Below are 14977 nucleotides of genomic sequence, written 5' to 3'. Positions count from 1 at the left end.
AATGTGTTGTTTTACAGGGTCAGTCCTGTCTGTATAATGTGTTGTTTTACAGGGTCAGTCCTGTCTGTATAATGTGTTGTTTTACAGGGTCAGTCCTGTCTGTATAATGTGTTGTTTTACAGGGCCAGTCCTGTCTGGAGGTGCTGTTTTACAGGGTCAGTCCTGTCTGTAATGTGTTGTTTTACAGGGCCAGTCCTGTCTGTATAATGTGTTGTTTTACAGGGCCAGTCCTGTCTGTAATGTGTTGTTTTACAGGGCCAGTCCTGTCTGTATAATGTGTTGTTTTACAGGGTCAGTCCTGTCTGTATAATGTGTTGTTTTACAGGGCCAGTCCTGTCTGTAATGTGTTGTTTTACAGGGTCAGTCCTGTCTGTATAATGTGCTGTTTTACAGGGCCAGTCCTGTCTGTATAATGTGTTGTTTTACAGGGTCAGTCCTGTCTGTATAATGTGTTGTTTTACAGGGCCAGTCCTGTCTGTATAATGTGTTGTTTTACAGGGTCAGTCCTGTCTGTATAATGTGTTGTTTTACAGGGCCAGTCCTGTCTGTATAATGTGTTGTTTTACAGGGTCAGTCCTGTCTGTATAATGTGTTGTTTTACAGGGTCAGTCCTGTCTGTATAATGTGTTGTTTTACAGGGCCAGTCCTGTCTGTATAATGTGTTGTTTTACAGGGCCAGTCCTGTCTGTAATGTGTTGTTTTACAGGGTCAGTCCTGTCTGTATAATGTGTTGTTTTACAGGGCCAGTCCTGTCTGTATAATGTGTTGTTTTACAGGGTCAGTCCTGTCTGTATTATAATGTGTTGTTTTACAGGGTCAGTCCTGTCTGTATAATGTGTTGTTTTACAGGGCCAGTCCTGTCTGTATAATGTGTTGTTTTACAGGGTCAGTCCTGTCTGTATAATGTGTTGTTTTACAGGGTCAGTCCTGTCTGGAGGTGCTGTTTTACAGGGCCAGTCCTGTCTGTATAATGTGTTGTTTTACAGGGCCAGTCCTGTCTGTATAATGTGTTGTTTTACAGGGCCAGTCCTGTCTGTATAATGTGTTGTTTTACAGGGTCAGTCCTGTCTGTATAATGTGTTGTTTTACAGGGCCAGTCCTGTCTGGAGGTGCTGTTTTACAGGGTCAGTCCTGTCTGTATAATGTGTTGTTTTACAGGGCCAGTCCTGTCTGTATAATGTGTTGTTTTACAGGGTCAGTCCTGTCTGGAGGTGCTGTTTTACAGGGTCAGTCCTGTCTGTATAATGTGTTGTTTTACAGGGTCAGTCCTGTCTGTATAATGTGTTGTTTTACAGGGCCAGTCCTGTCTGTATAATGTGTTGTTTTACAGGGCCAGTCCTGTCTGTATAATGTGTTGTTTTACAGGGTCAGTCCTGTCTGTATAATGTGTTGTTTTACAGGGTCAGTCCTGTCTGTATAATGTGTTGTTTTACAGGGCCAGTCCTGTCTGTAATGTGTTGTTTTACAGGGTCAGTCCTGTCTGTAATGTGTTGTTTTACAGGGCCAGTCCTGTCTGTATAATGTGTTGTTTTACAGGGTCAGTCCTGTCTGTATAATGTGTTGTTTTACAGGGTCAGTCCTGTCTGTATAATGTGTTGTTTTACAGGGTCAGTCCTGTCTGTATAATGTGTTGTTTTACAGGGCCAGTCCTGTCTGGAGGTGCTGTTTTACAGGGTCAGTCCTGTCTGTAATGTGTTGTTTTACAGGGCCAGTCCTGTCTGTATAATGTGTTGTTTTACAGGGCCAGTCCTGTCTGTAATGTGTTGTTTTACAGGGCCAGTCCTGTCTGTATAATGTGTTGTTTTACAGGGTCAGTCCTGTCTGTATAATGTGTTGTTTTACAGGGCCAGTCCTGTCTGTAATGTGTTGTTTTACAGGGTCAGTCCTGTCTGTATAATGTGCTGTTTTACAGGGCCAGTCCTGTCTGTATAATGTGTTGTTTTACAGGGTCAGTCCTGTCTGTATAATGTGTTGTTTTACAGGGCCAGTCCTGTCTGTATAATGTGTTGTTTTACAGGGTCAGTCCTGTCTGTATAATGTGTTGTTTTACAGGGCCAGTCCTGTCTGTATAATGTGTTGTTTTACAGGGTCAGTCCTGTCTGTATAATGTGTTGTTTTACAGGGTCAGTCCTGTCTGTATAATGTGTTGTTTTACAGGGCCAGTCCTGTCTGTATAATGTGTTGTTTTACAGGGCCAGTCCTGTCTGTAATGTGTTGTTTTACAGGGTCAGTCCTGTCTGTATAATGTGTTGTTTTACAGGGCCAGTCCTGTCTGTATAATGTGTTGTTTTACAGGGTCAGTCCTGTCTGTATTATAATGTGTTGTTTTACAGGGTCAGTCCTGTCTGTATAATGTGTTGTTTTACAGGGCCAGTCCTGTCTGTAATGTGTTGTTTTACAGGGTCAGTCCTGTCTGTAATGTGTTGTTTTACAGGGCCAGTCCTGTCTGTATAATGTGTTGTTTTACAGGGTCAGTCCTGTCTGTATAATGTGTTGTTTTACAGGGTCAGTCCTGTCTGTATAATGTGTTGTTTTACAGGGTCAGTCCTGTCTGTATAATGTGTTGTTTTACAGGGCCAGTCCTGTCTGGAGGTGCTGTTTTACAGGGTCAGTCCTGTCTGTAATGTGTTGTTTTACAGGGCCAGTCCTGTCTGTATAATGTGTTGTTTTACAGGGCCAGTCCTGTCTGTAATGTGTTGTTTTACAGGGCCAGTCCTGTCTGTATAATGTGTTGTTTTACAGGGTCAGTCCTGTCTGTATAATGTGTTGTTTTACAGGGCCAGTCCTGTCTGTAATGTGTTGTTTTACAGGGTCAGTCCTGTCTGTATAATGTGCTGTTTTACAGGGCCAGTCCTGTCTGTATAATGTGTTGTTTTACAGGGTCAGTCCTGTCTGTATAATGTGTTGTTTTACAGGGCCAGTCCTGTCTGTATAATGTGTTGTTTTACAGGGTCAGTCCTGTCTGTATAATGTGTTGTTTTACAGGGCCAGTCCTGTCTGTATAATGTGTTGTTTTACAGGGTCAGTCCTGTCTGTATAATGTGTTGTTTTACAGGGTCAGTCCTGTCTGTATAATGTGTTGTTTTACAGGGCCAGTCCTGTCTGTATAATGTGTTGTTTTACAGGGCCAGTCCTGTCTGTAATGTGTTGTTTTACAGGGTCAGTCCTGTCTGTATAATGTGTTGTTTTACAGGGTCAGTCCTGTCTGTATAATGTGTTGTTTTACAGGGTCAGTCCTGTCTGTATAATGTGTTGTTTTACAGGGCCAGTCCTGTCTGGAGGTGCTGTTTTACAGGGCCAGTCCTGTCTGTATAATGTGTTGTTTTACAGGGTCAGTCCTGTCTGTATAATGTGTTGTTTTACAGGGTCAGTCCTGTCTGTATAATGTGTTGTTTTACAGGGTCAGTCCTGTCTGGAGGTGCTGTTTTACAGGGTCAGTCCTGTCTGGAGGTGCTGTAGTTAACAGGCTCTGATGTTTTTCTCCCCTCAGAGTTTCAAAAGTTCCTTCAGGAACCTCCGGGATGTCGGTTTCCTTCAAGTCAAGATTATCAAGGCTACTGACCTGTTGGCAGCTGATTTAAACGGTAAGAAGCACTTCCCCCTCTGTTAATGTGAACTTCTTCATTTCGCTGTAGAACTAGCTCTATCCGTTAGCGTTGCGCTATATTTTACCACACAGAAATGATGTTTTTTTTACTTCCAAAGCTACTGTCAGTAGAAACTAACACTGTCTGTGTGTGTGGTTGGGTGTGTGTGTGTGTGTGTGTGTGTGTGTGTGTGTGTGTGTGTGTGTGTGTGTGTGTGTGTCTGTTGCAGGGAAGAGTGACCCGTTCTGTGTTTTGGAGTTGGGCAACGACAGACTGCAGACTCACACCATCTATAAAACCCTTAATCCCAACTGGAACCAAGTCTTCACCATGTCAGTCACACTCCAGCTCTGCTTTTTTATCCCTGTAGTTCCCCTTTAAACATGGGATTTAACGTGGTATTACAAGTCTTTACCATGTCAGTTGCCATATAAACCACACATCTAATCTAACCATCTATCTAATCTAACCATCTATCTAATCTAACCATCTATCTATCTAATCTAACATCTATCTATCTAATCTAACCATCTATCTATCTAATCTAACCATCTATCTATCTAATCTAACCATCTATCTAATCTAACCATCTATCTATCTAATCTAACCATCTATCTATCTAATCTAACCATCTATCTATCTAATCTAACCATCTATCTATCTAATCTAACCATCTATCTATCTATCTATCTATCTATCTATCTATCTATCTATCTATCTATCTATCTATCTATCTATCTATCTATCTATCTATCTATCTATCTATCTATCAATCTAACTATCTGTCTATCTAATCTAACCATCTGTCTATCTAATCTAACCATCTGTCTATCTAATCTAACCATCTGTCTATCTAATCTAACCATCTATATAATCTAATCTAACTATCTATCTAATCTAACCATCTATCTATATAATCTAACCATCTATCTATATAATCTAACCATCTATCTAATGTCCAGCCCAGTCTCCATGTTTCTGCTGTATTTATATCCATGTTGTCCAGTCTCCATGTTTCTGCTGTATTTATATCCATGTTGTCCAGTCTCCATGTTTCTGCTGTATTTATATCCATGTTGTCCAGTCCAGTCTCCATGTTTCTGCTGTATTTATATCCATGTTGTCCAGTCCAGTCTCCATGTTTCTGCTGTATTTATATCCATGTTGTCCAGTCTCCATGTTTCTGCTGTATTTATATCCATGTTGTCCAGTCCAGTCTCCATGTTTCTGCTGTATTTATATCCATGTTATGCAGCCCAGTAAAAGACATCCATGATATTCTGGAGCTGACCATCTTTGATGAGGATGGAGACAAAGCACCTGACTTCCTGGGCAAAGTGGCCATTCCTCTGCTTTCTGTGAGTAGCATAGTGGCCATTCCTCTGCTTTCTGTGAGTAGCATAGTGGCCATTCCTCTACTTTCTGTGAGTAGCATAGTGGCCATTCCTCTACTTTCTGTGAGTAGCATAGTGGCCATTCCTCTGCTTTCTGTGAGTAGCATAGTGGCCATTCCTCTACTTTCTGTGAGTAGCATAGTGACCATTCCTCTGCTTTCTGTGAGTAGCATAGTGACCATTCCTCTGCTTTCTGTGAGTAGGATAGTGACCATTCCTCTACTTTCTGTGAGTAGCATAGTGACCATTCCTCTACTTTCTGTGAGTAGGATAGTGACCATTCCTCTACTTTCTGTGAGTAGCATAGTGACCATTCCTCTACTTTCTGTGAGTAGCATAGTGGCCATTCCTCTACTCTCTGTGAGTAGCATAGTGACCATTCCTCTACTTTCTGTGAGTAGCATAGTGGCCATTCCTCTACTCTCTGTGAGTAGCATAGTGACCATTCCTCTACTTTCTGTGAGTAGCATAGTGACCATTCCTCTACTCTCTGTGACTAGCATAGTGGCCATTCCTCTACTCTCTGTGAGTAGCATAGTGACCATTCCTCTACTCTTTGTGAGTAGCATAGTGACCATTCCTCTACTCTCTGTGAGTAGCATAGTGACCATTCCTCTGCTTTCTGTGAGTAGCATAGTGGCCATTCCTCTACTCTCTGTGAGTAGCATAGTCACCATTCCTCTACTCTCTGTGAGTAGCATAGTGACCATTCCTCTACTCTCTGTGAGTAGCATAGTGGCCATTCCTCTGCTTTCTGTGAGTAGCATAGTGGCCATTCCTCTACTCTCTGTGAGTAGCATAGTGACCATTCCTCTACTCTCTGTGAGTAGCATAGTGACCATTCCTCTACTCTCTGTGAGTAGCATAGTGGCCATTCCTCTGCTTTCTGTGAGTAGCATAGTGACCATTCCTCTACTCTCTGTGAGTAGCATAGTGACCATTCCTCTACTCTCTGTGAGTAGCATAGTGACCATTCCTCTACTCTCTGTGAGTAGCATAGTGGCCATTCCTCTGCTTTCTGTGAGTAGCATAGTGGCCATTCCTCTGCTTTCTGTGAGTAGCATAGTGGCCATTCCTCTACTCTCTGTGAGTAGCATAGTGACCATTCCTCTACTCTCTGTGAGTAGCATAGTGACCATTCCTCTACTCTCTGTGAGTAGCATAGTGACCATTCCTCTACTCTCTGTGAGTAGCATAGTGACCATTCCTCTACTCTCTGTGAGTAGCATAGTGACCATTCCTCTACTCTTTGTGAGTAGCATAGTGACCATTCCTCTGCTTTCTGTGAGTAGCATAGTGGCCATTCCTCTGCTTTCTGTGAGTAGCATAGTGGCCATTCCTCTACTCTCTGTGAGTAGCATAGTGACCATTCCTCTACTCTCTGTGAGTAGCATAGTGACCATTCCTCTACTCTCTGTGAGTAGCATAGTGGCCATTCCTCTACTTTCTGTGAGTAGCATAGTGGCCATTCCTCTACTCTCTGTGAGTAGCATAGTGACCATTCCTCTACTCTCTGTGAGTAGCATAGTGGCCATTCCTATACTCTCTGTGAGTAGCATAGTGGCCATTCCTCTACTTTCTGTGAGTAGCATAGTCACCATTCCTCTACTCTCTGTGAGTAGCATAGTGACCATTCCTCTACTTTCTGTGAGTAGCATAGTGACCATTCCTATACTCTCTGTGAGCAGCATAGTTACCATTCCTCTACTCTCTGTGAGTAGTGTAAATCCATATTCCAGCGATATGTATTTCCATTAGATCAATGGGAGTTCAAGTCAAGAGGGCCTTATAGTCAGGGTCATGTCTTCAATCCACTGTTCCAGCTTAGTGTTGGTCTCTGTATATGACCTGTACATTACATTCCGCTCTCTGTCCCCCTCCAGATCCACAATGGACAATCGATCTGCTGTCCCCTGAAGAAGGAGGACCTGGGTGGTCTGTCTAAAGGAAACATCTCGCTGGAGCTGGAGCTCATCTTCAACCCAGTGAGTCCAGGGCCCATTGTCCCCTCCTTCTGTTGGCCAGGGCACATGGGGAATAGGGGGCTGTTTGGGACGCACTTGCTACCTGTCCCCTCCTTCTGTTGGCCAGGGCCCATAGGAAATAGGGCGCTGTTTGGGACCGATGGACCAGTCCTGATAGATACTGTAGGGTCATCTGTAATGATGTTTAATACAGATGGACTGGTCCTGTCAGATTGTGTGTGTGTGTGTGAGCGAGTGTGACAGGAACAACCTGTCTTCATCTCTCTCCATTTAAACAGGAACAACCTGTCTTCCATCTCTCTCTCCATTTAAACCGGAATAACCTGTCTTCCATCTCTCTCTCCATTTAAACAGGAACAACCTGTCTTCCATCTCTCTCCATTTAAACCGGAATAACCTGTCTTCCATCTCTCTCTCCATTTAAACAGGAACAACCTGTCTTCCATCTCTCTCTCCATTTAAACAGGAACAACCTGTCTTCCATCTCTCTCTCCATTTAAACAAGAACAACCTGTCTTCCATCTCTCTCCATTTAAACTGGAACAACCTGTCTTCCATCTCTCTCTCCATTTAAACAGGAACAACCTGTCTTCCATCTCTCTCTCCATTTAAACAGGAACAACCTGTCTTCCATCTCTCTCCATTTAAACTGGAACAACCTGTCTTCCATCTCTCTCCATTTAAACTGGAACAACCTGTCTTCCATCTCTCTCTCCATTTAAACAGGAACAACCTGTCTTCCATCTCTCTCCATTTAAACAGGAACAACCTGTCTTCCATCTCTCTCTCCATTTAAACAGGAACAACCTGTCTTCCATCTCTCTCTCCATTTAAACAGGAACAACCTGTCTTCCATCTCTCTCTCCATTTAAACTGGAACAACCTGTCTTCCATCTCTCTCCATTTAAACAGGAACAACCTGTCTTCCATCTCTCTCCATTTAAACAGGAACAACCTGTCTTCCATCTCTCTCCATTTAAACTGGAACAACCTGTCTTCCATCTCTCTCCATTTAAACAGGAACAACCTGTCTTCCATCTCTCTCCATTTAAACAGGAACAACCTGTCTTCCATCTCTCTCCATTTAAACTGGAACAACCTGTCTTCCATCTCTCTCTCCATTTAAACAGGAACAACCTGTCTTCCATCTCCCTCCATTTCACTTCTGTTTTTGTCTTCTGTTTTTTAGGTCAGAGCAGCTATCAGAACATTTAAACCAAAGGAGAAGAAATTCATGGAAGACAATCCAAAGTTTTCTAAAAAGGTTTGCTAAATGAATCTCCCGTAGTTTCGCCTAAAGTACTGTGAAACGGGCGGACATTTTGTCTTGTTCGTAGCGTGTTTTTTAACGTGTATTTCTGTGTTCATTCCAGATCTTGGCGCGTAACGTGCACCGCGTGCGTAATCTGTACAGAGCGGTGCAGTCCACACTGCAGTACATGAAGAGCTGTTTCCAGTGGGAGAGTTTCCAGAGGAGTCTCATAGCCTTCCTGGTGGGGCAGTCACCCTTTTCAACATCTAGAAGTAGCGTTACCAAGCTAGATATACTGTAGTAGAGCAGCACCATCTGCACTTTCTCCCATACAACCAGAATTCCTAGCAGGGGGTTCCCCATCTCAAGGCAATAGGTGTTCTCAATGTCTCATCCTTCAGCTCCATCCAGTCCCATCCTTCAGCTCCATCCAACCCCTCCCATCTCTCTGAACACCATCCAGTCCCATCCTTCAGCTCCCCTCAACCCCTCCCATCTATCTCTGAACACCATCCAGTCCCATCCTTCAGCTCCCCTCAACCCCTCCCATCTATCTCTGAACACCATCCAGTCCCATCCTTCAGCTCCATCCAACCCCTCCCATATCTCTGAACACCATCCAGTCAGATATCAGATCCAGCCTATACCCCACTTTGCTGTTTGGGGGTTTAGGCTGGGTTTCTGTACAGCACTTCGCTGTTTGGGGGTTTAGGCTGGGTTTCTGTACAGCACTTCGCTGTTTGGGGGTTTAGGCTGGGTTTCTGTACAGCACTTCGCTGTTTGGGGGTTTAGGCTGGGTTTCTGTACAGCACTTCGCTGTTTGGGGGTTTAGGCTGGGTTTCTGTACAGCACTTCGCTGTTTGGGGGTTTAGGCTGGGTTTCTGTACAGCACTTTGCTGTTTGGGGGTTTAGGCTGGGTTTCTGTACAGCACTTTGCTGTTTGGGGGTTTAGGCTGCTATAGATATGGACTGTGAGAGGACCCGTTCTAGCCCCTGCTATAGATATGTACTGTGAGAGGACCCGTTCTAGCCCCTGCTATAGATATGTACTGTGAGAGGACCCGTTCTAGCCCCTGCTATAGATATGTACTGTGACAGGACAGATTCTAGCCCCTGCTACAGATATGTACTGTGAGAGGATAGATTCTAGCCCTGCTATAGATATGTACTGTGAGAGGATAGATTCTAGCCCCTGCTACAGATATGTACTGTGAGAGGATAGATTCTAGCCCTGCTATAGATATGTACTGTGAGAGGATAGATTCTAGCCCCTGCTATAGATATGTACTGTGAGAGGATAGATTCTAGCCCCTGCTATAGATATGTACTGTGAGAGGATAGATTCTAGCCCCTGCTATAGATATGTACTGTGAGAGGATAGATTCTAGCCCCTGCTATAGATATGTTCTGTGAGAGGATAGATTCTAGCCCCTGCTATAGATATGTACTGTGAGAGGATAGATTCTAGCCCTGCTATAGATATGTACTGTGAGAGGATAGATTCTAGCCCTGCTATAGATATGTACTGTGAGAGGATAGATTCTAGCCCCTGCTACAGATATGTACTGTGAGAGGATAGATTCTAGCCCTGCTATAGATATATACTGTGAGAGGATAGATTCTAGCCCCTGCTATAGATATGTACTGTGAGAGGATAGATTCTAGCCCCTGCTATAGATATGTTCTGTGAGAGGATAGATTCTAGCCCCTGCTATAGATATGTTCTGTGAGAGGATAGATTATAGCCCCTGCTATAGATATGTTATGTGAGAGTATAGATTATAGCCCCTGCTATAGATATGTACTGTGAGAGGATATATTCTAACCACTGCTATAGATATGTACTGTGAGAGGACTCGTTCTAGCCCCTGCTATAGATATGTACTGTGAGAGGACTCGTTCTAGCCCCTGCTATAGATATGTACTGTGAGAGGACTCGTTCTAGCCCCTGCTATAGATATGTACTGTGAGAGGACTCGTTCTAGCCCCTGCTATAGATATGTACTGTGAGAGGACTCGTTCTAGCCACTGCTATAGATATGTTCTGTGAGAGGATAGATTATAGCCCCTGCTATAGATATGTTATGTGAGAGTATAGATTATAGCCCCTGCTATAGATATGTACTGTGAGAGGATATATTCTAACCACTGCTATAGATATGTACTGTGAGAGGATGGGATCTAACCTCAGCTACAGTGTAGACTGGTCCCACTAGAGAAGAGATGGTGTGTATGGTAAATACAGTATATGTCATGTATTTGATGTTCAGTTAATGAAGTGACCCTTTATCAGTTTCTCCTCTCCTCCCCCTCTCCTCCCCTCCTCTCCCATCCGCCTCTCCTCTCCCCTACTCCTGCCCTCCATTCCTCCCTGTACTCCTCCTCTCCTGTACTCGTCCTCTCATCTCCCCTCCCTACTCCTCTTCTCTACTCCCCTCCTCTCTCCTTTCCTCTCCTCTTTCCTCCTCCCATCTCCTCCTCTCCCCTCCCTACTCCTCTCCTCCTCTCCTTTCCTCTCCTCTTTCCTCCTCCCATCTCCTCCTCTCCCCTCCCTACTCCTCTTCTCTCCTCCCCTCTACTCCCCTCCTCACTCCTTTCCTCTCCTCTTTCCTACTCTCCTCTTTCCTCCTCCCATCTCCTCCTCTCCCCTCCCTACTCCTCTCCTCCTCTCCTTTCCTGTCCTCTTCTCTTTTCCTCCGCTTCTCTCCTTTTCTCTCCCCTCCTCCCCTACTTCTCCCCTCTCCTCCTCCCATCTTCTCCCCTTTCTACTCCTCTCCTCCTCCCCTTTCTTCCCCTCCTCTTCTCCTTCCCTCTCGTCCCTGCCTCTCCTCTCCCCTCTTCCCCCACTCCTCCCCACTCCTCTCTTCTCCTCCTCCCCTCTCCTCCCCTACTCCTCTCCCCTCATCTCCTTCCCTACTCCTTCTTCTCCCCTACTCCGCTCCCCACTCTCCTATCCTACTTCTCTCCTCTCCTCTCCTCTCCTCTCCTCTCCTCTCCTCTCCTCTCCTCTCCTCTCCTCTCCTCTCCTCTCCTCTCCTCTCCTCTCCTCTCCTCTCCTCTCCTCTCTTCTCCCCTCCCCTCCCCTCCCCTCTCCTCTCCTCTCCTCCCCTCTCCTCTCCCCTCCCCTCCCCCGCTCTCCTCTCCTCTCCTCCTCTAGATATTCCTGCTGGCGGTGTGGCATTGGGAGTTCTACATGTTGCCTCTCTGTCTGGTTCTGCTCATAACATGGAACTATCTTCAGATTGCATCTGGACGGGCCAACCAGGACCTGGTCAGTACAGAGCCTCGCTCCAAACAGCCATGTTTAGTCCTATTCCCCTAGAACTACTACCACTATCCCCTAGATTCTACAACTACTACCACTATCCCCTACAACTACTACCACTATCCCCTACAACTACTACCACTATCCCCTAGATTCTACAACTACTACCACTATCCCCTACAACTACTACCACTATCCCCTACAACTACTACCACTATCCCCTAGATTCTACAACTACTACCACTATCCCCTACAACTACTACCACTATCCCCTACAACTACTACCACTATCCCCTACAACTACTACCACTATCCCCTAGATTCTACAACTACTACCACTATCCCCTACAACTACTACCACTATCCCCTACAACTACTACCACTATCCCCTAGATTCTACAACTACTACCACTATCCCCTACAACTACTACCACTATCCCCTACAACTACTACCACTATCCCCTACAACTACTACCACTATCCCCTAGATTCTACAACTACTACCACTATCCCCTACAACTACTACCACTATCCCCTAGAACTACTACCACTATCCCCTAGATTCTACAACTACTACCACTATCCCCTACAACTACTACCACTATCCCCTAGATTCTACAACTACTACCACTATCCCCTAGAACTACTACCACTATCCCCTACAACTACTACCACTATCCCCTACAACTACTACCACTATCCCCTACAACTACTACCACTATCCCCTAGATTCTACAACTACTACCACTATCCCCTACAACTACTACCACTATCCCCTAGATTCTACAACTACTACCACTATCCCCTAGAACTACTACCACTATCCCCTAGAACTACTACCACTATCCCCTAGAACTACTACCACTATCCCCTACAACTACTACCACTATCCCCTACAACTACTACCACTATCCCCTAGATTCTACAACTACTACCACTATCCCCTACAACTACTACCACTATCCCCTACAACTACTACCACTATCCCCTACAACTACTACCACTATCCCCTACAACTACTACCACTATCCCCTACAACTACTACCACTATCCCCTACAACTACTACCACTATCCCCTACAACTACTACCACTATCCCCTACAACTACTACCACTATCCCCTACAACTACTACCACTATCCCCTAGATCAACTACTACCACTATCCCCTACAACTACTACCACTATCCCCTACAACTACTACCACTATCCCCTAGATTCTACAACTACTACCACTATCCCCTACAACTACTACCACTATCCCCTAGATTCTACAACTACTACCACTATCCCCTACAACTACTACCACTATCCCCTACAACTACTACCACTATCCCCTACAACTACTACCACTATCCCCTAGATTCTACAACTACTACCACTATCCCCTACAACTACTACCACTATCCCCTACAACTACTACCACTATCCCCTACAACTACTACCACTATCCCCTAGATTCTATAACTACTACCACTATCCCCTACAACTACTACCACTATCCCCTACAACTACTACCACTATCCCCTACAACTACTACCACTATCCCCTACAACTACTACCACTATCCCCTAGATTCTATAACTACTACCACTATCCCCTACAACTACTACCACTATCCCCTACAACTACTACCACTATCCCCTAGATTCTACAACTACTACCACTATCCCCTACAACTACTACCACTATCCCCTACAACTACTACCACTATCCCCTAGAACTACTACCACTATCCCCTACAACTACTACCACTATCCCCTAGATTCTACAACTACTACCACTATCCCCTAGATTCTACAACTACTACCACTATCCCCTACAACTACTACCACTATCCCCTACAACTACTACCACTATCCCCTACAACTACTACCACTATCCCCTAGATTCTACAACTACTACCACTATCCCCTAGCAACTACTACCACTATCCCCTACAACTACTACCACTATCCCCTACAACTACTACCACTATCCCCTAGATTCTACAACTACTACCACTATCCCCTAGATTCTACAACTACTACCACTATCCCCTACAACTACTACCACTATCCCCTACAACTACTACCACTATCCCCTAGATTCTACAACTACTACCACTATCCCCTACAACTACTACCACTATCCCCTACAACTACTACCACTATCCCCTACAACTACTACCACTATCCCCTACAACTACTACCACTATCCCCTACAACTACTACCACTATCCCCTACAACTACTACCACTATCCCCTACAACTACTACCACTATCCCCTACAACTACTACCACTATCCCCTACAACTACTACCACTATCCCCTACAACTACTACCACTATCCCCTACAACTACTACCACTATCCCCTACAACTACTACCACTATCCCCTACAACTACTACCACTATCCCCTAGATTCTACAACTACTACCACTATCCCCTACAACTACTACCACTATCCCCTACAACTACTACCACTATCCCCTACAACTACTACCACTATCCCCTAGAACTACTACCACTATCCCCTAGATTCTACAACTACTACCACTATCCCCTAGATTCTACAACTACTACCACTATCCCCTAGATTCTACAACTACTACCACTATCCCCTACAACTACTACCACTATCCCCTACAACTACTACCACTATCCCCTACAACTACTACCACTATCCCCTAGATTCTACAACTACTACCACTATCCCCTACAACTACTACCACTATCCCCTACAACTACTACCACTATCCCCTACAACTACTACCACTATCCCCTACAACTACTACCACTATCCCCTACAACTACTACCACTATCCCCTACAACTACTACCACTATCCCCTACAACTACTACCACTATCCCCTACAACTACTACCACTATCCCCTAGATTCTACAACTACTACCACTATCCCCTACAACTACTACCACTATCCCCTAGATTCTACAACTACTACCACTATCCCCTACAACTACTACCACTATCCCCTAGATTCTACAACTACTACCACTATCCCCTAGATTCTACAACTACTACCACTATCCCCTACAACTACTACCACTATCCCCTAGAACTACTACCACTATCCCCTACAACTACTACCACTATCCCCTACAACTACTACCACTATCCCCTACAACTACTACCACTATCCCCTAGATTCTACAACTACTACCACTATCCCCTAGATTCTAGAACTACTACCACTATCCCCTAGATCTAAACTACTACCACTATCCCCTAGCAACTACTACCACTATCCCCTAGATTCTACAACTACTACCACTATCCCCTACAACTACTACCACTATCCCCTACAACTACTACCACTATCCCCTACAACTACTACCACTATCCCCTACAACTACTACCACTATCCCCTACAACTACTACCACTATCCCCTAGATTCTAAACTACTACCACTATCCCCTACAACTACTACCACTATCCCCTACAACTACTACCACTATCCCCTACAACTACTACCACTATCCCCTAGATTCTACA

The 14977-nt window shown here is 44.6% G+C and overlaps 1 protein-coding gene across 3 annotated transcripts in view; it reads left to right on the top strand.

Moving 5' to 3' along the window:
- Positions 1 to 14977, top strand: part of LOC106593833 (multiple C2 and transmembrane domain-containing protein 2) — an 88538-nt gene that overhangs the window by 54607 nt on the left and 18954 nt on the right. For all 3 annotated transcript variants that reach the window (XM_082969876.1, XM_082969875.1, XM_082969877.1), the window contains 7 exons: positions 3491 to 3584; positions 3817 to 3919; positions 4843 to 4945; positions 6865 to 6966; positions 8156 to 8230; positions 8340 to 8459; positions 11376 to 11489. In XM_082969876.1, the coding sequence (XP_082826002.1) occupies positions 3491 to 3584; positions 3817 to 3919; positions 4843 to 4945; positions 6865 to 6966; positions 8156 to 8230; positions 8340 to 8459; positions 11376 to 11489 (711 nt within the window). The remainder of the gene's footprint in view (positions 1 to 3490; positions 3585 to 3816; positions 3920 to 4842; positions 4946 to 6864; positions 6967 to 8155; positions 8231 to 8339; positions 8460 to 11375; positions 11490 to 14977) is intronic.

This window comes from Salmo salar, chromosome 26 (genome assembly GCF_965601325.2).
Source record: "Salmo salar chromosome 26, fSalSal1, whole genome shotgun sequence".
NCBI lineage: Eukaryota > Metazoa > Chordata > Actinopteri > Salmoniformes > Salmonidae > Salmo > Salmo salar.
The sequence above is the reverse complement of the archived record's forward strand: the minus strand, read 5'-3'. Positions and strand labels throughout refer to the sequence as shown.